The sequence below is a fragment of the Phodopus roborovskii genome, unplaced genomic scaffold, assembly GCF_943737965.1.
Source record: "Phodopus roborovskii unplaced genomic scaffold, PHOROB, whole genome shotgun sequence".
Classification (NCBI taxonomy): Eukaryota; Metazoa; Chordata; class Mammalia; order Rodentia; family Cricetidae; genus Phodopus; species Phodopus roborovskii.
The window spans coordinates 18748880-18776108 of NW_026125397.1; the positions used below are offsets into that span (position 1 = coordinate 18748880).

The following is a 27229-nucleotide window of genomic DNA, read 5'->3' on the forward strand; positions in this document are numbered from 1 at the left end:
GTACTTAATAAACAACTGCTTTTAATCAAAAGGAAAAGGAAGAGCCAAAGTCTAATTTCTTAACATGTATAGGCATGGTCTGACACACAGACACTCTTGAATTATAGAGTCTTAAGTAGCAAGCTTTATTATTATTATTTTTTCTTCCATTTTACTTCGGCCTGCAAGTCCCATGTTCTTCAGGAACAGAACCAATCCCAAGAGCAATCACACCTTTGAAAATGCTTCCATACATTCTTTTTTATTTCCTTACATCATTTTAAATAAAGAAGGAAAGTGTTTATCATTTCTATTCAGTTACATAGAATTGGAACACTGCTATGTAACAGGAATCACCACACTAATGCACAGGGAGAGAAGGTCAAGTCACTTTGGTCTACGCTTAAATCTTGACCTTGTAAACATTTCCACAGGAGGTAGAACATAGACATTTGACTTTTTTGTCAAATAAGTGAAAGTAAACAATGATTAGGAGAGCCCAATAAATTAAAGATATTGTGAAGGCATTGAATATATTTTCTTGTTTTAGAAACCAGAGATGAAGGAACAGAGAGATTCCTCAATAGGTTAGAAAGTAAAATATTACATCTTTGCAATATTGGCATCTTCAGATTTCCACTGGCTTCCTTTGACAGTGTCTGAAGTTATGATTAATAATGACTTCACATTGTAGCCTCTTTGTGTGCAATGCAAGCGTCTCCATTTACCATGGAGTTGTCCAAAGTATCAGCGGTCTCAAAAACACACTCAGCCTCTGTGCCTACTTTGCCTCCACCGTCTTTGCTCTCGTGGCCGCTGGGGGTGGATAATGGCATCGATGCGACAGAGATTTTTGAGTCCCAGCTACATTCCACATTGCTCACTTAAGAGCCTCCAGCTGCTGTCCCCATAAACACGGTGTTGATGGGTGGTAAAGTGGACACCATTTCTCTGTTGCTTGCTCCATTTGAGTCCAGGTTATCTTGCACTGGATACTGGTTGGAAGTTCCATACATACACTGGGATGAAGACGGAGGAATCTGGGTTTGCAAGTTGGGAGCTAGAAGGGAAAATATAACCAACAATTGAAAACAGATTGGCACAGAGCCACTCACTTTGAACCTCTTCAGGTTTTGCTTTGTTTTGCATTTAGCGAAAATCAGCTGATTTAAATGTGAGTATGCATGATTCACCAAAACACTAATCTTTTCTTCTACTTTTCCCATTTGTTGTCCTCTACTTCCTGTCTGCACCTCCAGTCACCATTGCTTCCAGACCAGCGTGGCAGACTCATGTTCTCACACGTGCTTCATTCTCTCACCCTCCGGAGAAGAGCTAGAAAGATCTCACTGGTGTGCAAAGCGCTTCCTACTCCTTTTTACAGACAGCCATGACTTAGTACACTCTAAGAGCAGAACCCAGTCACCGTGACTCATAAAATCCTCCACGAACCGACTTTTTACATTTTCTTTGCTCTGCTCGCTCCCTCGTTAACCCGCTCAAGGCACATCGATTTTCTTTCTGCTCACAGAAATAGGAAACTTTTTTTTGGATTCCGGAGGCTCTGTAGTAACTGTTTCTTCAGTCTAGATCTCCCCGCATCCCATCTTAGCAGTGCTTCTGGATTGCCCCAGCTCTTAAAGTCAATGCTCCTGCCTCTGAATTCTACTCCCGACACCTGTCTCAAGGAGCTCCCACTTTCCCAGCTGCCACTTTACACACTTCAGAGATGCTAAAGTTATCGTTTAACAAATTACTTTAGGTTAATATTTCAAGTAATGGGTTTTATCTATGGTCTTTATACTTATTCTGATTTATCCCCCCCTTCCCCCCCCCCACTGGCCTTTCTCAAACTCCCTTACCTCTCCAGCTGGTTTTCCCCCTGCCCAATGAATCCCAATGTCTACTTTCACTATATATATATATATATGTATATATATATATATATACATATACACATATATATGTATATATATATATATCCAGATTCCAAATATGACAGAAAGCCTATGAATACATTTGCATATTCATGGCCTCACTCTGCCCTGTGTAGAACATCAACTTCTTCCAAGCAGAAACCATGTCCCGATTGCCTCAGTACCCTCAAACCTAGCATCTTACATACAGTTGCTCTAAAATCTTCATTAACACATTCAAGAGGTCTACATCCGGCTGGCACGGTTGATGCCTTCTCGTTGTGAAGGCAATGATTGTGTTCTCTGTCTCTAAGGTTCAGGCTTTATAACTAAAGAAGATCCGATGAGTCCCAGGCTCCACTGTGCTTGATCATTCATCCCCCTTCCTCTTGCACTCTGAAATCCAGTTTGCAGTCTGCTCAGGAGCCAGCTCTGACAGCTAAGGCTTAGCATCCACCCTAGTTCCCGGCCATGCTCCATCAAAGCTTCCATTATCTCTACAAGCAAACAGCACTAATAGTAACAATAGCAACGAGGCACATTTTAGTCCGGTGGTGAGGAAACCTCCTGAAGTGGAATTTTCTGCTTCATTAGAGTAACCCAGAAGCAATGACTATTAGCAGATAGCAGGAGATGAGCAGCTAGACCACTCAGGGCACATTTGTGATGGCCACGGGAAGGGAAGAAGTACTTCCTATTGAATTATTGGAAAAGTACACTGAGTGATGAGAGATGGAATTTATGTCATTTTCCCAGTGCTTCTATTGGGTGTCACATGCCCTTCACTTACACTGGTGTTAAAATCAATTCCATTGAAGACTTCAGATTCTCATATACATATTAACACTCTCCTTTTGATACTTGATGAGTGCATACTTTCCCTGGGATACTTCATCATTAATTTTCCAAACTAAATGTATTCATAGATTTTTAGGTTCAAAGCCTATGCTATCAGAAATAACTTACTAATTAAAGTAGATGAAATGTATGTATAGATTTAAGGTTGTTAATTTGGCGGCTTCATAGGTCACAGATTCTGCCATTGGGGCCAAGCCTGGAAGTCACTGGATTAGTTTGCACTCTCTTACCACCCACTGATTTGCCAAGTTCCTGCTGTGCAGCCCCCTGGGAGGTGTAGCTAGTCCCTTCAGAGATGAGGCTCAGGTTAGGAGAAGCAGCTGGAAGACTTCACAGCAGGCACACTGATTTGCTCACTTTGACTTGAATTACATGTTGCAGAACAATAAAAATAGCAACATTTTCTGCCAGGGTATTCAATCTTATTTTACAGACACAGAGAGAGGACAGAGAGAGAGAGAGAGAGAGACAGAGAGACAGAGAGAGACAGAGACAGAGACAGAGAGAGAGAGAATACTAGAATACTGGCTGCCCCCATCACAGGATACACTTTTGTAAACACTCCAGGTAGCAATTATGGGTTCTAAAGATAATGCTTGACTCTTCCTAGTGAGTCCGATGATAGTCATAAAGGAATGAGGAAAATGCATCATTTCTGGTCTCACAGAGTTCACTACCACTTAGAATGCTTTTGACAGGCTATATTAAATTTTTATACATAGTAAACATAAATTATTATTTTTCAGAAGGAGTAACAGATCTTAAATCAGGTGGGCTAATCATATAGAGAATGAGAAATGGAAATTTACTCTTTACTCAAACACAAAAACATGACTTCAGATCCAATGACAAATTACAGTAGGGCCACACATGCCTAGCTCACCCGGACATTCCCCCTGGGTCATTCTGTGCATCTGAAGTTTGTCACTTCTTAAAATGCTTTCCATGGCTATGAAAACAATTTACCTACTACGGGAGTCCGACATACAACCGGAGAGGATGTGTCTGGATAAAACGAGTTGCCCGGTTTCCGGCTGCTGTCATCTAGAATGTTAAGTGGATCGTGGATGTCACTGTAGGGAGGCAGGGAGCGAACGCTGCTGATGACAGAAACATGTTGGTTTACCATCGACCCGAGCCTGTGAGCCTCTGAGTAGTTAATATTGTGTCCATAGTATCCTAGAACAGAACAGGTTGAGAATATTCTGTTTGCTTCTAAATGAATCACAGGAAAGGCAAAACAGCAATGTAGCTGGATATAGTCCTAAAAATGTCGAATGGTCAATCTCATTTCTACTATTAACTTCAGAGCTGGACTTACATTGTTGCATAGTTTGGTTTACTATTATATTTTTGCGTTAAAAGGTAACTGACATATTATTCATTTTGAGGCTGACCATATCTTTGTCATATTTTCTTTGTCTAAATTTATAAAGTATGTCTATGAAGAAAGACACAAAAATCGTGTTTCTGGGAGAAGACTGACCTACACTTAGGAGAAAGTCTTTTTAAACGTTTAATAACCTCAGAGGTCTTTCAGTCTCCTTAACTTTGGGTGTTTTGTTTTTAACCAAACAGGGAATATTGATTTTAGAGCCAGTCTTTAAAATGGGCTGTTAGTTCTCTTGGAAGACACAGTTTCCATTGAAAATATTATCAAAGGAAAGAATATCCTTATTTCTATGCATATCACATACGTTTTGACTGTTTTTTAAATCATGTATGATAAATCCACAAGAATGAAGGGATATGTTTGGAAGTGGCAGACACATTTTACAAGAGCTAAGGTTCCATGATTTTTACAGTTTTTACTGGGTGGCATGATACTCAGCAGAGGTGAAACTCAGTAATCAGATCGCTCTACTGCCTTCTCAAAAGCCAGAAAAAAAATGTCATTAAAAGTTATATACCATTAGGAGAGTTAGAAGGCAATGGTGCCCCTTGGCAGCTGCCAGCTCCTGCATTACTCAGGACATTGAAGCTTCCTGTGCTGAAAAACTGCATGCCATGTGTCTCTTGCGCATGTGTGGATGGTCCGTAGCTGGAAGGTGGCCTGGAATTATATGGGGACCCAGCACAACTGCCACTGAAGAAGTCTCTAGAAAGCTGTTGTTCAGCCCAGGCCACGCATCGCCCATGCTCTACACGATGAGTATAGAGGCTTGATGCAGCGTGAGACTGTGTCCTAAACACAGTCTGATAGTTGGAGTTGGTCCCATAGAAATCGTGGTTGGCTGGAGGCAGGGTAGGATAAATTGGCTCTGGATATGTTGAGCATTGTGTTGGAACTGATAAAACTGAGCCCACACTTGGCGGTCTGCCTGCCATTGGCCCTTGGTTAATGACGCTCCCTCGGCTTGCCATGGCTGGAGAAATAGGTGGCGTCATCAGATGGCCAGCACTCTGTGAAAGCTCTATTGGACCTGGAACAAAAGAGTGAGAGCATTCTATGTAAGTAGATAGGATCATGGTTTAAAAGTGTCCAAATGATATATTAATGTGCCCTTTGTTCCAACTTAGTAATTTTTACTTATTGTAAAGAACTGAACTAGAGAATATATGTGTACACATATATTCACAACAACACAACACAGCTGTATTTCACAGTCGTTGGTAACTCGGAGTTGGTAAGAGTAAAAACCTGTGATTGTTTCATTTTCTCACAGGGTGGGAGGTGGGGAGGATCTGGGATAATCTGGGAGGAGGGAGAAGAACATGATCAGAATACACTATATGAAAAAAATCTTGTGATTTTTGTTGTTGTTGTTGTGGTGGTTTTTGTATGTTTGTTCGTTTTTTTTTGAGACAGGGTTTCCATGTGTAGCCTTGGCTTGTCCTGGAACTCTCTCTTTGTAGACCAGGCTGGTGAAAATATTTTTAATTAAAAGAATAAGAATAAGAATAAGAATAAGAAGAAGGAGAAGAAGAAGAAGAAGAAGAAGAAGAAGAAGAAGAAGAAGAAGAAGAACTCACAAGTAGGAAGGGTAAAGGACTGTGATGCCCACACTGTACCATAACAAGAAACCAAATTATTTAATCTTTAACAATAAAAAATGCAGTGACATCACTGCCCATTGTTTCAGGGACATCTGGAGACACTAGTGACCCTGGGATTTACAGTTGTCTCAACTCCGGGGTTTTCCTTTGGTATAACTAAACCTTGGCATTGTTAGGCATTTCTAATCTTAAAATTCTATGCCCAGGGAATTCATGTTTAAATGGAACTTTTTAAAAAGCCCATGAGCCAGTAAGCAGATTTAAAATATTCTCAGACATTTAGTTCACATCACTGAGAATTCATTTTCCTGCAAAGGCGGGGTTTGGGGCACAGTCGACATCCAGGGCCTTGGGTTGGCCCACCCTAGCATCTACCCCATCTATGTCCTGCTGGAGCACTTGAAGGGACAGGTCCTGTAGAATGATACCCACAGGATCTCCATGACTCAGGGCACTGGCAGGATATCTGAGCATTTTGGTGAGGGCCTGGCATTATGGAGTACCAGAAACCAAAGGCCTGGAAAAAGACCAATGACTCATTGCAACGAACATTTGTAAGTAAGACTGACTGGGCCAAAGGAGCACTGCGTGACATTGCAGCTCCCGGTGCCACTAAGAGGAAAGAAGGGTGAGGGAGAGGCGCGAAGGAGGGAGGAGTGGGAGCAAAGAGGTTTTTTATTTTTTTTAATTCCTTTTTTCGGGGGGGGGGGGCTCTGCAAGGGTAAGGGGCTTTCTCGCTTCTTGGCTCGGCGTACCTGTGAGTGGCATGTTCTCAGGGTCCTCAGCTGGGAATGGGTGCAGAGCAGGGGGTATGGCTCCAGGCTGGCTGGAAGGCAGAGGGATGTAGGATGTCTCCACGTGGCGTTCATTCTTCACAGTGTCACCAGAAAGTGGGCTGCCCTTATTACGGTTGGCCAGAAAGCACGAGCTCGGAGAAGCCATGAAGGCAGCTTTACTGGCATCTGCAAATGTTATTTTAAAGTGACAAAGATGGGATTATGAAATACTCTTGGTTGACAAACCCAAGCAAAAGACATTGAAAGTGGATCTTGGCTGAGTAATGGATGAGGAAACTCCTGCATGACATATTCCACAGGAAAACAGGCTGAAGACTTTGGTATTTATGGTGCCGAGTTTGTTAGTTGAGTATTTGTGGGCAGGTATGTTCTGAAGGGCACTGAACAATCCATTCTGGGCTTCAAAATGAAGGCTTCTCACTTGAAACTGGCTAGCCTTCCTTCTCTGATCTCCTGTTGTATTTCTACCAGCCATTGCTACATGTGTTGTTTTGCATTACAAGAATTTTGCGCACGTGCGTGCGTGCGTGCGTGTGTGCGCGCGCGCGCAGGTTATGGCAGGTGCTTCTCTAACTTCATCTAAAGTCTCAGAAATTGAGCACTTAAGTTGTGTAAGCGTCCAGTTTCCACTGAGGAGCTTCCACTGCTGTGTCTAAATGGACATCAGTGTCCAGATTTGATGCCAATGGTGCCGAACTGGGAGGAAAACAGTATGAATCCCCTTGTGTGCCTGCAGGTCCTTAGACTTAGGTTTAATAAAGAAATATGAGAAGTATGGTAACCGCTTAAGGTACCTGAGTTCTTCATGTACTTGTCCAGTAAATTCTGAAGCTCCTGCTCCTTGTCATTATTAAATTGAGTCTCCATGGCCAGGAGAATGTATTCATCCAGAAGCATCCGGATCAAGTGGAAAGAACCTTGTTTATAGAAGAGGGGGGGGTATACAGAGAGGAAGGAGAGAGAAAATGGGGGGAAGAACGAGAAAGGGGAGGGAAAGAGAGAAAATGAGGGAATCGGGGAAGGAGGGAGGAAAGGGGGAGAGAAAGGGAAAGAGAAAGCTTATCTCTGTGACCATCTCACCACACTTTACAAGGAACAACGGGAATAAACAAACACATGTTGGACTTTGAATGACCTGCTGAGACCAGCATGCCTAGCTTGGGTCTCTAATCTTTCTGTGTACCTCCTGCTCAGCTCCCTGTGTGCACTGTCCTGCTGGCTCTTTGGCCACTAATTACATCAAAGGGAAATGTGGATGAAAGAGAGTCAGGCTTTATGCTTTAAGAGGGCACACGCCGGGTGTGATAAGCTTCATCTGGGGAGAATGAGCTCTCTTCCGCTTGATTTCTGTTTACTTTGTACTGAATAATTAGACGATTGAACCATATTTGATTTAAAAATAAAAGCAAATGAGTAATTTTCACATGAAAGGTAGACCTGGAAACTTTAATCTTTGAACCGTTCAACAGTTTTCCTAACAAACATGTTTTCTTCATAATAAAGTCAGGCTTCAGTGCTGTGCATTTTAAGAAACTTGAAGTATAAGAAAAACTATTTTAAATAGTAGACTATTGTTTTTGACCTTGAGACACATTATTTGACTTTAATTCCAAACTTCAGTTGACTCTTAACCTGTTTTGTAATATGAAAAATCCTTAAAATCCAATTCATTGTCTATAAGTTGATTATTGTAACTAAAATTCAGCAAGCTCAGAAAGTTTAGGGCGAAGAAGATACCCAAATTTTGAAAAAGCTGACAATGCAATTTATGTTATGGGTTTAAAGATCAGGCAAGACAGTTCAGACACTTAGGAGCCTGTGCCTTGTAAGTTACACATTGGTTCTTCAGCTGTTGCTGTTTGGACACCAGGGAATGATGGGAGAGGCAGCCATGTCGCACAATGAGCTGAGCCTCTGGGGAATAGCGTCTCTGTTATTGTTTCTCTGTGTTTGTTTTATGCAGAAAATCCATGCAAGCACTTCCACACGTGGTTTAGATGTGGAAAAGTGTTTTTATTTGCATCGTCATCTCATCTGATGCCTGCCTATACCTTATGAAAGACTCTTCCTCGGACTGGCTTAGGTAATGAATGCCTCAAGGAGAGAAACAATGCTAGGACACTGGAGAAGAACCTGATCCCAGAGCTGCCTTTCTCAACTTGGCTTTTTAGAAGGGGAAGTAAGTAATAAGGTGCTGAAAATGTGTGAACTGAAGAAGTGGGTGAGATCATTCAGAAACCAGTCACGCCACAGCACACTGAATACCAAAACTCGATGCGTTGTTCAAGGTGAGGTTGTGCATCACCCGGGCACCGAAAAAGCTCCATTTCAGCAGAAAGTCCTGAGCCCGCTTCTTCAGCGATCTTCCATTTTGCTTGCTTGTCTAAAAGTGAAAGAAGCAGATGAAGCTATGAAGCCTGCCATCTCCCTGCACATGTGCCCTGTTCAGATGATTAAGCACAGAAACCGCCTGACAAGCAGATAGCCTGGCTCCAGGCTTATGTCATCAAATAAAATGATTTATCTAGGGATTTTTAACTTTAAATTGTGGTTGGATTTGTTGTTGTTGTTTTCTTTTCTTTTGCTTTGTTTTATCATTTTAAAGGCACATCTTTACCTTTTATGGCTTGGTTTCCTATAGAATTAGACTATAAAATGAAAATTTTGCAGGCTGTTTTTATCTTCAATTGTTTTCTGATAAAGCTTTAAAAGGACAAAAGGTAATGTATGAAGTGAGGGCTGTGCCTTTCTGTAAATGATTAACAGACTTCCCTGGTTCTGAACGAGAGTCTGTTTTCCTTCCAGAACAAAAAGTCCCCAGACTATAACCAGTTTCCTTGATATGGAGTGTCTCGCACCAGCTAGTGAGGGACGTATTTGTTCTCAGTGCCTTTCTTCATGATGGATGACTTGGAGGTTAACTGAAGGAGTTGGAGAAGCCAAATAGAAAATGTAAAATTGTGACCTGTCAGCATCAGAATTTCAAGTGCATAAAAATCAGTCAATATTAAGAAAATTTGCTTTTTGGGGGAAGACTCAAACCTTTCCAGTTTCTAGTTTATCTAATGCTGTTGTTCAGGTGTAACTTTATAAACCGACAGAGAAAAAATAGTATCCTATAGCCTTTAAGGAAAAAACAGAACTGACTCTGTGTTTATTGCTTTCAAACTGGTTGTATTCCTAAGTTTAATATTTGGGACATTCAATTTTATAGGGTTTTAAAAACTTTTCAAAGCGTTTTGAGATTTTAAAATCAGCATACAAGCTTTAAATATCACTACGACATGGTTGAACAAAGCATCTTTTAGCAAGTGCTCCTTCTCCTCATCTCCTCGCCCTCTATGGTTGGACCCCCATAATCCCACCCAGGCTGCTTACATCTTTCACGTCACATGTGTCCTTTTCCCACCCCATCCTTCCTCGTCATCTGCCTGCACCGCTGCTTGCCTTCACCCACAGTTACACTGTAAAGCGTGTGCCCTTTCAGGGTCCATCTCAGGCTCACGTGTGAGGAAGAACACGTGGTTTTGTCTTTGGGGGCTTGATTCACCTCACTTAATACTATACGACTCAGGTCTAGCCACTTTCCAACAAATTTCATCTTTATTAACAGATGAAAAGAATCCCACTGGGTATATGGACCACATTTTCACTACCCATTCACCTGTTGGCTGCCACCTAGGCTGGCCCCATTTCCTTGTTATCACAAATACACAGAATATGGCTTTAAAATGCACAGTCTGGACCTTTTCTACACCGGCCGAAAAACTACAATCAGTTTAGAGTCTTCTTAGAAATATTTTCTGAATTATGCATCAAATACCTTAATAACTCTCTGTTCTACCACAGTATCCAACCATTCAATAAATGCTTCCACTGTAGCGTTCTTCTTAAGGAGATCCTTGAGTTCTTGGAACACAGTGATAGAGTCATCTACCATGTCAAGAGGAAGAGGCCGGCAGCAAGAGGAGAAGGGAGGGGCAGAAAGAGAAAACAAGAGTTGGGACAAGGAGGGGATCAGTGGGAGGGAGAAGATGGACAATTAAGGGTAAATCAGATCAAATCCATTCTATACATCCATGGCAACCTCATAATAAAACTTGTCATTGTGCATAATTGGCATGTGGTAACTAAAAATTAAACTATATCACAACTATTCTGAACTCAACATAAAACTTTGAGCTATAAATCATTAGAACTTTTATGGCATAAAATGGAAACGGAGATGGATAAATATGGGAAGTGAATTAACTTCTCATCCTGATAATAGTGACAAACATGCTTAGGGTAATCATGACTGTGTCTGTCTTGGAATATATTGAAATGTAGGACACACACACACACACACACACACACACACACACACACATATATATATATACATCATAATCCTATATGTCCTTTACAGGAATAATTGATATAAGGAATATTCCTTTTTAATTCTGTACTTTTGTTTGGTGAAAGTGACTCAGTAGACGAGTTGAAAACTAATGAAGAGCCTAGGCCAGGCTTGTTGATTTTATGCTTTCTGAAAGACTCTTTATCTTCTGTAAATTAAGTCGTGCACTGCAGAACTGAGCCATTTACATGGAGAAGACAGCTCAGAAAATTTAAAGGGACACTCTCGGAATACCCTCTTATTGAAGAGTTTCAGGTCTTCTGGAGCGCGGGTAATACAGCTAACGGAAATGAGACTCGATGTGGAACTCCGAGAACAAGCCATTGCTTATGCCATGCCCTGCAGGAAACTTCAGGCTCTGTATCAGCAGACAAGTGATGAGAATCTAGCCTGCTGCTATCCTTAGTTGATCACGTGTCTAGCCACACATGTGGGTTTTGTTGGCTTTGTCAAATAGTCTAAGCCTGCATCTGATCTGTATTTCTGCATTGTGTTAAGGCTCAGTCTTGATGTGTGTCATACACTGTACAATGTCAGGAGTATAGGACATAAGCAAATGTAGTTGCATGTCATATAAAAGTGGAAGAAAACTCAGAAAACTCAAAGCCATGTGGATTATTTCCAGGTTGTACAGTTTTGGTTATTTCTAGTCAGTGAGATAATTAGTTTTATTTTCTTCAATAGCTCCCACAGTAAGTGTAACTTTTCAATAAGAGCACAGGTTTATTTTTTGTTTTTGTTTGTTTGTTTGTTTTGTTTTGTTATTTTGTTAGTTCGTTTTTAATTTAAAATGTTTCCATAAGATGTGATTTTGCTATCAGGGACATTCAGTATCATCTAGAGACATTTTTGTTGTCACAACTGGAAAACTGTTCATGGCACTTAGCGCAAGGAGCCAATGACGTTAATAAACATCCTACAATCATTGGTACAGCCTCCCTGTGCCTCAGTTAAGTTCCCCACCAAGAGGTTGATAGCATCAAAGTTAGGGGATTCTGTTGTTTGCTAAACAGACTCACGTTCACTGTAGATGTCAGAGTCGGTGTCTGTATTGCTGGGTATGGTGAGCAGCGCCTGAGATCCGATACTATTTAAGTCAACCTTTTCAATATCAGATACCATGGAATTCACCACATGCTGGTCAAAGAGAGCCGGTCTGGCAATCTGCATATAGACAAAGAAGACAATAAGTGTATCTGTTGTGGCCTAACCCAAGAAAGCCCTGAACGCTCATAGAAGTAGATCCTTTAAGGAAGACATCCATGAATAACTTTTGAGTTTCTCTGTGTGTAAACACGCTTGTGTGTATTTGTGTGCACGTCTCTGTGGAGGCTAAAAGTCTACATTGGGTGCCTTCCTCAGTTTCTCTCCACACAATTTTTTGAGACAGTGCCTCTCAGTTGGCCCGAACTCACCGATTCAACTAGGCTGAATGGCCAGGGAACCCCAGGGACCCTCATCTCTCTGTCTTCTTACCCTCACTTTATAGACATGCCTGGCTCTTGTGTGGGTGCTAGTCCTTGTGTTTGTATGGCAAATACTTGATTGCCTGGATTATCTCCTCTGCACTGCTCAAAGTTTTTCCTCACTTTAAAATTAAAAGCAACACCTGAAAATCATGAGATAGATTTAAGATTTCATTTGAGATTTAGAAAATGAAAATAATATTTTCTATCCATCAGCTCAAAGCAAGCATGATTAAATGTAAATTTTAACTTTAAAATAACAATTTAAATGTTATATTTCTTATCTGGACTTATCTAGCTAGTTTGTTTCTTTTAAAAAAAAATGGGACACTGAACACCTTCATAAAGGCAACAATCATAGTGGCAGTGACAACTGTATGTGGTATTCATACCTATGAACTACTTTGTTGCTCTGTATTTGACAGTGACTGTCAGTAGCAGTTTAAAGTGTAGATGGCTTGGAGATTTAATAGCATTAAATTTCACACAACCAGGCTGGAAAGTTGGCTCAGAGCAAAAGAGCATGTACTGCTCTTCCAGAGGGCCCAAACTTGATTCCCAGTACATATATCAGTCACTCACAGCCACTTAGAACTCCAGTTCTTGGGGATCCAATGCCTCTGGCCTCTGCAGACACCTGTACGCATGTGCACATACACAGATACACACACTCCATTTAAAAGATACATGTGAAATGGGGGTCACACAACCTCACTGCTCCTGTACTCATGTGCATACACATATATATACACACACACACACACACACACACACAGACACACACACACAATTTAAAAGGTAAATGTGTAAAGGGAGAATACAGTCTCACTCCTCACAACAGGATGGCATCTTGCCTTTGAGATCGCAGTAACATTAATTTTTATTTTGAAGTAAATTATAATCATGGCAATACTGCAAAATTAGTGCAGAGAATTTCAGAATACTCTCTAACCAACTTCTTGTAGTATATACATCATGTTGCATGAGCATTGTTTGTTTTCAAAAGCAGGATGTCAATGCTCATACTGTTCAGTTAGCTGACATACAGACATACAGACATAACTCTGTATCTGTGCATCCTCTCTCAGGTCTAGTATTTGCCCTAGGTTGCATACAGCATCTTGATGTTGCATGCTTAGTCTCCTTCAAGTTGTGAAAGAGCCTTAATTGGAGGAGTCCCTTTTGGTTTGTGTGACTCATGTTCTCAGTGGACCCCATACCTGAGCAAGATGCAAGAAAGATGTCTGTCGCTTCAGAGAAGACACAAATCTTCGCACAATGGGGATTTTCTTGTCAGTTAGGGCCTCTGGCAAGTTTTCCAAGGATGAAACAACCCACTGTTCCCAATTTTTAGCAAAATTTCTTATGTCTGCTAGCAAGCTACAAAGAAAACTCTGGGTTAGGTACTATATTGTTCAAAGAACTTATTGAATATCTACATTTCTATGGCTGGGTCTTGTTGGCCAGTGCTTCCAAAAGCATGAATTTGAAGGCAAACAGACTTAACCTAGAGCTGCTATATGTGTTCTTAATCAAAATGCTCAATTTCCTCAAACTCAAGTTTCCTCATCCATGAAATGGGACTAAGAATAGTATCTGGTTATGGGATTCTTTTGAGAATTACATGAAATAACTCATGGAAAATGTCCTTGTTTAATCCTAGCACAAAAGTAGTGATGAATAGGTACCTTACTTACTATCATTAACTCACAACTCGTTATTTTCTGTGAAATACATTTCTTGAAAAATGTGTCGGGCTTTTGTTCCATATTTTGACTTAGATGATACTGCATCAACATTATAACATTTTATGCATTTATTAGTTTTATTAATGTATTCTTATAATCCAAGTATAATTTTATGTGACAGATGATCAAAAACGTACTACTTATAGAGTCAACTTAAAATTCCAAACTGTGACAGTGTGTATATAAGAACATATAAATGTTTAAAACTCCAAAATCTTCTATTTGTTTCACAGAAGCAGTCTAAGTGTGGCTGATATGGTTTATATGTAGGAAGAAGAAAAAATTTAAGGAAAAGGCTAAGCAAAGTTTAGGGTCAATCTCTGGGGTTTAGGTGCCTCTGGAACATTAAAAGAACTTCTCTCCACTTCCAGTTTCCTCATTTGGTAACTTCTGGATTATAATATCTACTCTTGAATAATGTTTAAGCATTTACTCATCATTCAATGACAATGAGTCGGTTAAATAAAGTTTTCTCTGGATGGTGGGCATGTGTGTCTTTTCTTAAAAGGAGAGTGCCAGCCCATACCTACTGATCTGGGAATGTTCTCAGGAACCGACTGCTACAATGTTAATATTGTGCTTTCTGTTTCTTAATTGTGCAAGGTCAAAGGTATTTTGAAAAAATATGATTGAATAAAGCTCAGATGTTACTGCTATTTTAGATAGTGACATAACTAGATCTTACCACTAATTTAGCATAGCCATTGGGACTGTGACACAGAATTGTCATGTATAACTGATTCAGAGTATAAATTAGATGCTTAGAGCGTACTAGGGATAATTCAAAGGAACTATTGACTAGGCCAAGGCCAACTATTATATAAAGAAGGAAAACATTTTGATGAAAAAAGTATCAAAAATAAATATTTTTATCAGTCAATATGCATTTGAGCACTACATCAAGGCAGACATTTGTTTGTGGCAACTGTTGAAAAGTAGCTTACATTATTCCACAGACTGTTTTCAAGAGAAAATTTTTTCATTTTCCCTCAAAATTCTATGTTTCCACCCTGGATATGGCTGTGCAAAAACTCTCCTCATATATTTTAAATAAGTATTTAAGATTTAATGGGGCTTTGTTTTGATTTTTGTTTTTTTTGATGAAAGAAGGTTGTAATTTCTATGTCACTTTCCAATTTTGCAAATTTAAGTTAATCATAAAAGTATAATAATTTAATATTTATCTAAAAATTCCTCAAACATTTTGCTACTCTGTTTATTTTCCCATTGACTATTCCATGCATTCGCTAGGTAGTCTCCTTTGAAGAACCCTTGAAACACATTGGAGGTTGATCATGGTTGGATAGAATCTTTTTTCATTTTGGCAGGTCTCACACTGAAGGTTAGTTATATTTTCATTTCACCCATTTTATTCACTTATGCCCAAATATGAAGACCCAGGCACACCCCTCCCATGTGATAGGCAGAAAAAGTATTCTCGATAGAAGAATGAATTCCAAGCCAATGTTTCCCATTAACATAGTGCATGAGGTGAGACTGTCATTCTTCTGAGGACCTGTCATGTTTTACTAGCTGAACATACCTTTCAGGCATTTCTTGCATCGTTGCCGGAATGAGGACATCTGTAAGAACCTTAACCAAAGCAAAACAGGGTTAACACAAACATTTAGAAATGGTTGTGATTAGAGTTTCGGGAAAATGGGCTTGTGTCTTACCAACCAGTTTAGGCAGTCTGAGGACCGAACCAGGGTCTCTAGGATGCTAGGTCAACACTCCCGAGTAAGCTGCATCCCCGGCACCAGAAATGATAATTTCTACTGCAAGGTGCACTATTTATTGATGACTTGCGTGTTACTTTCATAGAGAGTGGCATGATTCCTTTCTGAAAGTTAGATACCCACATGAGTGGATATGTGTGATTTGTATGTGAACATAGGAGACAGTCAATCAACAGCCCTAGTGTGAATTACTCAAGGATTAACCTTGCTTATCACACAATGGTTTTCAGACTAGAAGCTGGATGCTCCCTGTAAGTGGGAAAAGACCTCATAGATGTTCTGTGCCCTCTGTGTCTCCCTGGTTCTACCATGAGTATGAGAACTAAATAGTACTGATACTTAAAATCAGGAAGTTTTTGCGTTGGGCTAAATTTTTAAAAATGGTGTGTGTGTGTGTGTGTGTGTGTGTGTGTGTGTGTGTGTGTGTGTGTGTGTGTGTATGGGTGGGTATTCCTCAGGAGAGCTGAGTTGTCATCCAATGATGCTGCTCTGATGGTGACAGCTGTGTACCTGAGCCCAGGTCTCTTTTGTTCTCACTCAAAGCTACCTCTCATCTCCTACCGATTGCCTTTTCAAATAGTAAGCATTACAATCACATAGTGCAAACTGAATCTTTCCTTGTAAATATTGGCATTTACTCAATAAAAGAGGAACAAAGCTAAGACGGTCTTCCTTGTTCTCCCTCGTCCATCAGTGTGAAGTGAAGGCAAGGAAATTCTGCACTCAGCTCTGCATCCTCTTGCTCTGTGTCTACTAAGCCGAGGATGAAGATGTGACCCCTCACGTCTTACCCTCAAGTCAAGCTGTCAATTGTTTGTAAAGCTGCCTCTGAGTGATGTAGCTGGGGTCTCCTCTAGTTTTCCAAAACACTGAGAATGAAAAAGTAACTAATTTACCCAGCACGTTTGAACTTTCTCAGATTATGTTCTCAAAGGGTAATTTTGTTTTTCCATGTGACAGTTTGACAGGTCAATGCAGGCCAGCTCATTTTAAGGCAGTATCACTTCACCACTCTGTTTGGGCCTTCTTACTGCTCAACGGTGGAAGATGCTCTTTTCTTTCCCACTATGTGTTGTTGTCTGCCCCAGGCTCTCTTCTTATGACCATTCTGAAGAAATGTATGGACTCTTATTAAGTTAAAGACAGAACTGGACATTAGTGTTCCTAAGCTAGAGATCATCAAGGCATTAATCCTATGAAGGCATCTAATTATGCTTTCTCCTGAGAAAATACATGTTGCATTATGTTACTATGAAAACATCTCCTAGATGGAGGCAAAAAATTAACATTTCTTTTATAGATTAGCCACCACGTCACATTTTAGATTGTTCTTAGCTGTAAACAGAAAGTGAGCTGGTTTTGTTTACCATAAGAAGTTTTAAAATAATTGTGAATAGGCTACAGGCATTTGGGTGTCATTTAAGGAGATACATTCTTCATGCTTAGGGAACCCCAAGGTGCTCACCTTATAAAGAATTGAGTCACAGACACAGAAAATGTCAATGATAACAGGATTTTCCAGCAGGGGAAGGAGATGGTCAGGCATTCCTTGCCAAAAGTGGAGTAAGAAATGCTGGATCTAGTTGTCGGGCAAAGAGCACATTGAACTTATTAAGAACAGGTTGGGAGTGTTTGCATAATGCCACAGAGAAACATTCTGTCACCTCACCTCTTCAAAGTTCCCATTGATTGCGTTGTCAAGGATACACTGGCAGTGAGTTTTGTACATCATTATGAGAGTATCAACCTATGTTAAGGAAGAAAAAAACTTAAAGAACTTTTTAAAATTTGTTATTTGTTCATTCCATACTTTGAAGTTCCTGTTATAGACCAGGTATTTTGCTCAATGCAGAGAACCTGGCATAAGGAACAGATCCTTATCTCAAGGGTAGAAGGGGAAATCGGTGATTTGATGCCATATGATAAGATGCAATATGATACAACATGTTTGTAACAAGAGCATTTTAGAAGGCAGTTAATGGGTAAAGTATCATCTTAATTTTCTGCATGAGAAAAAATGTTTTATTGGGAAAAGAAATCTAAGATGTCAAAATGTATCAGCTTTTTGTTGTTGTTTTTGAGACAAGGTGTTGCTATGGCCAACTTTAAATTCACTATAGAAACCAAGCTGGCCTTAGACTCATAGAGATCTGCCTGCTTCCTCCTCCCAAGTGCCAGAATTAAGGGTGCTCTACCACATATCTGGCCTAAAATACTAGAGCAGTGTGGTGTAATGGTTTCTGGTTTATATTCTAAAATCACCTTAATAAAAAGTTCTAAGTGAATTAACACATACAAACATTTAAACTAGCATATGTTTTAAAAAATTATGAATGTTAGCTCTTTAAAAAATTATGAATGTTAGCTCTTTGGATCACAGCAGCATCTATGGTGGTGTGGTCATTGCATGTCCTAATATTTTGTGTTTTGCCTCTTAATCTAGAGATGGCATCTGTCTTTGTGGTCTAGTTTGCCAATGAGTAATGATGGCGTGAAGATTAGCAGCCTCTTTCCAAGGACTTACACTTGCCACAGGGTGTTTTTGTCAAAGCAAATGAAACTCGCTATATACTTTAGGCAAAGCTATTATTCTTAGATAGATCACCAAGGCAAATCCTTTAAATGAGAATAAGGATGGCATGAAGGATGGAAAGGAAGTCATAAGGTTATCAAAACTTTACATCTTGATACTCTTAGGGAATGCAAAGGGGATCTGTAGGATGAGGGAAAGGAGAAAAGTGTAGGTAACTTGAGTACAAATATGATCAAAATAAGATATATATGTGTATTACAATTTTATAATGTAATTCATTATTTTATTCAATTTATATAAATGTGTAATATTAACCTGTTGGGCTCCAAAATCTACTAACATAAAGTGTGAATTCTGGTTCACATGTTGCTTTACTTTTTTTCAAATATGCTGCTTTACACACAATTCATCCGAAATTTTAGACCTTAGTATTATTATTTCATGTGTTTATTTAATATTTACATGACTTATGGCATTAGACTTCAATTGTACTTTAGAAGCATTACTTGATTTGATTTCCTGAGAATAGGTATCGGTTTAGACAGTGCCAGAAAGAGTGAAGGCTCAGTTCAATGATGAGCGGTGACCATGAGGTGGAGTTGGCCACCACCTTGCGTGACAAGAGCGGCTGTTGGCAATGATATTTGCTGGGATTAGCTTCTCTCCCACTGAGCATTTTCTACTCTCTCTGCCTTAGTTAAAATGGTGCTTCAAGCCCTTGGCTTCAGCCCCAACCTCTTTATAGGATCTGATAAGTCACATGGGGATCTTGGTGACTGTAGGTAGGCAAAAGGGCTAAGCTGTCCTTCAGGAAAAAACAGAAGGGTGTCAGTCCCTGGACTCATAAAAAATGACCACTGGGAACGACCTTAGAAGAAAGGGATCTCGTAATCAATCATGCTGGGTACCTGAGTGAGAATGGTGTGTCAGAATTCCAATGTGAAAGGTTAGAGTTCCTCAGAGGCCAGCAGAGAAACTGAAATAAATGATCTCCACACGGCCCTCGCCTCTCTATTTTTCTTTGTCACTTGCCCCCTTCTTTGGCTCCCACCAGGTATATTTGCACAGTAAACGTTTTCATGGCATGTTTGCATGCAAGCAACCCTCTCCGCAGAGGAGAGCCAATACCACTCTCCCTTCAAGAAGTGATGTCCCACTCATTTCCACATGCTGCCGCGTGCTAACATTTATTGGCAATTTCTCTAGTATGAAGTCATTATCTCTATACATGAAAAGTACGTTAACCTTAAGAACTGTGATCGGAGGAAAGAACAGAAGGAAATGGATGCATTTCATCTGAGGATTATCTTCAATACTTGGCCTCTTCTTACCTGGCAAGGTCCATCTGGCATCCAAATGTGTCTTATAGTTACTCTGCATCTCTATTTGTGTACCAATAGCTTAAAAATCAATATTCTATGTTTTGTCTTTCTACAAAAAAATCCTATCGCTAATGTGATTCAGTTGAATATTAATGACATCTCTGTGCGTTTGCACCTCAAATTATGAACTGTGCCAAAAGCAATTTCCTCCAATGTGAATATAATGAGCTTTACTTGAAAGGAACATATAAAGATCATTAAGTTCTGATTCAATAACGGTATCCACTACTAAACAGCCACTGATGCTCCAACAAATGGCTGTAGAAGTGCAGACATAGAAGAAGACTTAGTGTGAGACTTTATTAAAGAAGCATTAGAAATTCTTACTGAGGAATACTTACAGAATAAACCCAATGAAAATGATTCTCTCTTTCGTTATCTTGCATAACCCTTTTCTTTGTATCCCCCCCCCCATTGATAGGAATAGATTATGTCCTAGAGAAATGCTGGGTGACTATTTATTGAAATAAAATGGAACTAACAAAAAAATATAAAGCATACCATTGAAAATCAGGATTCAATAGACACAGTCTGGTTTTTTTCTCTCAGCTTTGAATTTTAAAATAATCTTTAGCCTGTCGGGATTTATTTTATCACCTTCTGATTATCCACTATCATAGAGATGGTAAATAATTAATTGTAAAGTGTTTAATCAATGTTGGTAAACATTTGTCTCTGCTATAAATCAATCAATTCTGTTTGACAATGCAGATTTCTGACTGCTTCCTGCAAATGCCCTAAGATTCTCAACCAAAGGAGATATGGAGCCAACATATAAGAAAATCCATAGAGAAGTGTCTTTAATCGATACCTTGTCTTTAGAAATGCATCCTTGGTACACAAGATGCTGAGCACTGGGGAACTCTGGAAGAAGTGTTCCTGTTTTTGAGCTCAGGGAGTATTTACGAGTAAAACCACCCTGTAATTAAGAGAAACACAAAAAGAAATGTCACGGTTATGGTCTCCAAATTTGGTAATGAAACAGCAAAAGACGCAGTTGCATGAGCCAGAAACAGACTGTAGAGTAAGAGAAGTCCCTTCTGGCTATACACCTGAGAGCAAAGTAGTATCTGGAATATACAAAGAACAACCCAGCTGATACATAGGATAAGAAATTGAAGAGTGTTCCCCAGAGAAGAAACACGAATTTGACAGCTGAGATGACTTGGTGGTTAAGAGGGCTTGCTGTGCAGGTGTGAGGGTTTGAATTCTCATGAGTCACATGAAGTCTCAGAGAGGTAGCATGTGTCTGTAACCCTAACACTCCTAAGGCAAGAAGAGAGCTGGAGAAAAGCAGGCCACCAGGACCTCTCTGGTCAGCTGGCCTCTTATACATAGCGGCAAACAACAAAGAGACCCCGTTCCAAAGAGGAAGGTGAGAACTGACACCCACTGTTTTTCTCTGACCACTGTAGCACACTGTTGCATGTGTGTGCCTTCTCTCTTACATACAATCATGTGCATGTGTACACACACACACACACACACACACACACACACCCCTTTGAGGATTCCATCTCAATCACTCGGAATGGTTGGCCTCAAGAAAACAAATGACAGCAAATGCTGGTGTAGGGAAGAGGAACCTTATATACTTGGCCTTTGTCAGTATGGAAATCTCTCAAAAAAATAAATAAATAAAACTAAATATGCATCTGCCCTAAGGCTCAGCAATACCACTCCTGAACATATGCTCAAAGGATTCTGTATCTTATGACAGAGAAATGTGCACATCATGATACTCTAGCTATAGCAGCAAGAAAATGGAATCAGTGTAGACATACACCAACTACTTGTGTGTAAAGGAAAAGGAAATTTGCAACAAAACGAAAGGAACTAGAAAATACATTACATTAGGTAACCTGAGCGCAGACATACAAAGACCTCACATTTGCCAATGCTAGCTTGTAATGTTTATAAACGTGTATTTATGTTTAAAGATCATGGAATACAAAGGGGCTGATGAAGGCTGTTGGAGAGGAGAAGAGGCTTTTTGAGAGGTGGTAGAGGGCAGTGAGCATAGGGGATATGAAAGTGGTGTGGGCATTTCTGGGAGTGACAAGCTTTAACTGAGCAAAGACAGGATGAGTGAAAGGTTGGGGTGAAGAGAGGGTCTCCTCTACCAAAACGAAGTATATGTTTTAAAAAACATAAGGAAACCTGGTACTTTATAAGTTAAACAAAAACTAAAGTTTTTAAAAGAGAGTTTGACCAGAGGTATTTGCATGGGGAGATAAAGCTGCTCCTAGAAACCATAAGATTATTAAATTAATATACCAGTGCCTGGAGCAAGTTATCTCTTTATGAGTTGTTCATCAGGTAGGCCCCTGATACTCCAAAGTAATGTACATTACTGCTACTAATGTTGGTTGCCCACCAGAATTAAACAGTAAGACCCTACTGCTAAAAAGACCACACACTTTACTTGCAGGAGGCAGAAATAACCAACCACCCTACAACTTACAACTGATCTTGAGGTATGCTTCACAGGAGGAAATTCATAATTTTTATTGCAAACCTGGTTAAAAAGCTCATGGCTGGAAAGGTCATAGGCAGTGGGGAAGGTGGCTACTACTGTCTTGCTAAATGGACATGAAATATTTGCCAGTTGTCTTCTAAATAAGCTTATTTACACCATATATTAATGCTTCTTTCTGTTACGGTTATAGAAACTTTTTTTGCAGTGAGAAGCAGTATCTACAGAGACTCACAACTGGTCAAATTGCAGAAAGTGCTGACCCTATTAAAGGCTCAGGGAACATCATGAAAGATGCAGAAGAAAAGATGTAAGAGCCAGAGGAAAGAGTTAATTGTTGTGGAATGCTGGCATCCAGGCATGACATGACCATGAACTCTTGAACTCTCCGTGAGTATGGTTACTTACACAAGACCTGCACAATAGTGGGCGCATCTATATTCTGTCATGGAGTTGAGAGGAACTCACAAGGCTTTGTTCTTACCAGAATATTTATAGGTAGCATGTAATTGGTGTTGTGTAAGGGTGGCATCATAAGGGTCTGCTTCTTCCTAAGAATATATCTATAGGCAATTAATGGCTTTTAGGAATAGAGGAGATATTTTCTTCAGTGGTAAACCACTAATAATGTCAGCCCTGTAAATAACCCTCATCGAAGCTTTTTTAAGCAACCCCAAATTAAATTCATTGGGCCACCAAAAGACAAAAACACTAATACATAAAAGTAGAAGAAGAATTAGACAGGAAGATGGAGGGAATCATCTGGTGTGTAAGGAGGCAAGAGAGGGTGAATGAAAAATCATTAATTCACTCCATTGAATAAGGATTCCTCCCTATACAAAAGAGAAACATGAACTACAGGAAAAATGGTAACATATATTATTAAAAAACACTAAACACCATATTATTTCCAAAATAGGAAGTCAAGCATTAATAAAACTGATCTCTGTAGAAACAAGCTTGGCCAAAAACTTTTGACCTAATCTGCCCTGCCTGCCCAATATGCTAGGGAGATGGCAGCATCTAACTTGTGGTTGGCAAAGCCAACCAATATCTGATTTAACTTAGGGCCCACTCCGAAGTCATTGCTTGGGTAACCAAGAACCAGAGACTAGATAGCCCAGACTACTGGGCTTTACGAAAAAAGTATCAATAAATAATAGGATCCTACTATACTCATAGATCACTGCCTTATTCAGTCATCATCAGAGAGGCGGGCTCAAGCTACAGATGGGAACAGATACAGAGACTCACAGACATAAGAGAAGAGAGTCTAACTGCTCCCAGTCTTTCAAATCCCTCCTCTCAGAGCTCAAGGAATCCCGTCCAAGATGATGTGAAAAGATTACAAGAGCCAGAGTGGGTAGAGGACATCGGGAGAACAAAGCCCCCTGAATCAACTAAGCAAGGTGCATGTGAGCTCACGGAGACTGAAGCATCAAGCACAGTGCCTACATGGTCTACACCAGGTCCTCTATATGTTATAGATATCAGCTTAGTACTTTTATGGGACTCTGTGGGTCTCTGATTCTTGTGCCTGTCCTAGGGACTCTTTTCCTTCTGTTGGGTTCCTGTGTCTGGCTTTGATATGATAGTTTTTGCTACATCTTACTATATTTGATTTTGCCATGTTTGGTGGTTATCTCTTGGAAGCCTTACTTTCCTAATGAGAGATAGAAAGGGAGTAGATCTGGAGGGAAGGGAAGGAGGTAGGAACTGGGTAGAAGTGGATGAAATTATAGTCAGAATATATATTATATGAGAAAAGAATCTATTCCAATAAAAGGAAATAAAATTTTAAAAATAACTATTTTCTAACTTAAAACAAGAGAAAACCTTCCTTCACCACTACAACATAATTAGGTTTCATTTTATTTCAAGGAAATAAAGGGTTGTGAGATTTTCTCTACATTTTTAAAACTTTAAAACTTGTATTTATAATCTAAAACTTTAAGTCAATCTAAATTCATAAGATCACAAAGGAACTGTGCTCACTGCCCTCTTTCTGTTTGTGCCGATTTCATAAGTGCTTTTTAGCTTCTGGTGTGGCTTTGCAAAACTATATAGAATAGATAATAAATGCCATATACCTGGGATCGACATGTAAAATAATAAATTAAATTTAAAAAAATGCTTTGACTCCAAAATTTAAGTTGAAGGACAAGTTACTGGGGAAAAGGATTTCTATTTTTGTTTCCACAGAAAATGAAAAGATGTGGATTCCTTCCAGACTAATGTGGTTTGATCACACCAGACCACCTGAAACAGAGTACAAGCTGATCCTACATTCAAAACAGCTGGAGAAAACAGCCCTACAGACTACAGCCAGGATATCTGAATCTTCTTCGAATCCCCCAAGACAGCGCCCCTTACCAGCAGGAAGTAGTTTGGAAAGAACGACGCCCAAATTCCCAAATATTGTGTATAAATGTTTGTTTTCATTTAATTGGACTTTGTTATATAAAATTAAATAAAATAAATAAATAAATAAATGCCATATACTTACCACCCTGACTAACACATGAGACGCTTCCATGTTAAAGCAGCCTATTCAGCCCTCCTTTCTCCAGTGAGCTTCCTTCCCTCTCCACTAGAGATAGTCATTCATACTTTACAATGTATTTCCTACAAATGTGTTCTGGATAATATTCATTATTTAAAATCGGTACCATCCTGCACGTACCCTTCTACATTGATGTCCTTTGTCACCCACCTCCTAGATTAGATAGCTCCTATTCCAAAGATAGCTCATTATTCCAATTAATTTGCAATAGATATTTAAGCTATTTTCCAGTATTCAGAAGTCATAAACAATGCTGAAATGAACATCCTCACATATGTCTCTCTGTTTTCTGAAAGTTTCTCCAGGAATGCCATAATCAAATACGGCACCTTCAACTTCATCAGATATTGCCTCTGTTAGTTTTCAATGGTGTTTTCTTTATCATTCCTAATTACAGCATTTCTTTGGACATTTTATTGTTTTAATTCAATAATTGTGAAGTCACTCATAATAGTTTTAATAATTTTGCATTTCTTTTTTCCTTTCTTTTCTTCTTTATTTCTTTTCAGTTCCTTATCAATACAAGGATATCCCTCGCCTAGTTATCCTGAAACTCACTTTGTAGACCAGGCTAACCTTGAACCCCCAAGTGCTGGGATTGAACATGTGCACCACCATGACTGACTTGCATTTTTTTCTAACAAATATTTGTATTGAGCATTTTTATTGATAATATTCAAAATGTTTATTGATTGTATAATAATAATGTTAGCCAGTCACAATAGGTGTCTTGAACATCACTTTGTAATATCACCCTTTTTATCAGTATGTGAATCTGGTTTATATGTCTCTTTTAAAGATGCTTTGATTTTTAATTATGTGCATGTGTGTGGTTATGTGTACATGAATGCAGGTACCCATGGAGGCCTGAAGAGGATGTCAAATACCCTAGAATTAGAGTTTCAGGAAGTTGTGAGTCACTTGATGTGGATGCTGATAAGCAAGAACTAGGGTCCTCTGGAATAGCAGAAAGTATGCTTAACCTCTGAGACATCTGGCCAATCTCACCCCATTACATTTCTAGTGTATCAAATGTTTGGTTGTGAGCCTAGCCTTTAATGGCTCAGCCATCTCTCCAGCCCATGTATCAGGTTTTTTACACATCCTGCAGCAGTACTGATGATGTTAATCTTTTGAATTCATTTTGTCTAAAATAGTAACCATACACTACATACAGCTTATAAGCACTTGAAAGTTTACAGCTATTTTGATTATTTAAAAAAATAATTACCATGGAAATGTCTATTGGAATATAATATATATACATTAAATTAGAAAGAATTGGAATATTTATGATAACTAGTGTACCTAACCAGTAGTATCTCTCCTAATTTTAATTTTTATATATATGTGCTTTTTATATACATGTGCTTCTTTAAAATTATGACTGCTTTTGAATACTTCTGCATTTCTGCTGTCTCCTGTCATTGAAATTCTATAATGTCCTACCTTTCTTATTTTCTACAGATTGCACATGTCTTAACAAAAGATTTGTGAGAAATGAAGTATCATCAAAAATGATTTGAATTTTCTTACTTCTCCTAGGAAAATATGTAACTAATATCTGCCACCCAAAAGAGTTCCTGTATTCAGTGGGCACCTGGGGACTTTAGGATGGCATTTCCCCCCTGGGAATGGCATTTAAGAATAGCTGGCTGTTCCAGAGAGTAGCCAGCTTGCCTAAAGCTCCTTAAACTTCTTTATGGAACATGACCTTAGAGAGAAACACCACCGAAGAGAAGCTGCCTTGCTTTCTGTCCCAGAGTTTGCATCCTCCATCTGAATTTGTCTTTTCTCTTTCTGGTTTGAAGGGAAGAAATGCACCTTCATTCTCAAGTCTTAGCCGGGATGGTGAATATATGGGATTTTATTACTTTTTTCTACATAGCTTTGTAGAGCTTTAAATGCTTCAAAATGTAAAGTCAAACAAAAGCTGGCCACAGCAGAAGCTAAACAACAACTAAGATGAAAAAGCAAACAAAGAAACAAACAACAACAACAACAAAGAGGGTAGTAAGCATAGTTACTTTGTGATCCTATGAACTTTGATCGTCTTAGAATGTTAATTTATAAATACATGTCTTAAATTCCACATTAATGCCCACATACTGCCTTGTCCTGTAGAAACTGTAATACCATGAATATGTGAATTAGTTGCTGTGATCATGAGTTTAAAATGCAGAGCCCTATTCTGATTGTTTTTAAGTCCATGCATCTCTTAGCCTCGCTTGCTTTGGCTGTAAATCAACAGTATTGGCAGCTACTCAACCTATCTTGGAATTATTAATGTTCAAATAATCTGAAGTATACATAGATTTGCACTGACTGCTTTTGTCCTTGGCAAACAGGAATTGTTGATTACCTCAAGCACTAAAT

General features: G+C 39.3%; 1 protein-coding gene across 1 annotated transcript in view; it reads right to left on the bottom strand.

Moving 5' to 3' along the window:
• Positions 1–836: 836 nt before the first annotated feature.
• Positions 837–27229, bottom strand: part of Rfx6 (regulatory factor X6) — a 43540-nt gene continuing 17147 nt past the window's right edge. Inside the window, exons 7-19 of the mRNA XM_051175621.1 lie at positions 20626–20733; positions 17569–17646; positions 17365–17478; positions 15704–15753; positions 13633–13792; positions 11966–12110; positions 10371–10480; positions 8813–8930; positions 7342–7464; positions 6506–6712; positions 4664–5176; positions 3720–3932; positions 837–1039 (exon numbers count right to left, since the gene is read on the bottom strand). Of these exons, the coding sequence (XP_051031578.1) occupies positions 864–1039; positions 3720–3932; positions 4664–5176; positions 6506–6712; positions 7342–7464; positions 8813–8930; positions 10371–10480; positions 11966–12110; positions 13633–13792; positions 15704–15753; positions 17365–17478; positions 17569–17646; positions 20626–20733 (2115 nt within the window). The 3' untranslated portion in view covers positions 837–863. The remainder of the gene's footprint in view (positions 1040–3719; positions 3933–4663; positions 5177–6505; positions 6713–7341; positions 7465–8812; positions 8931–10370; positions 10481–11965; positions 12111–13632; positions 13793–15703; positions 15754–17364; positions 17479–17568; positions 17647–20625; positions 20734–27229) is intronic.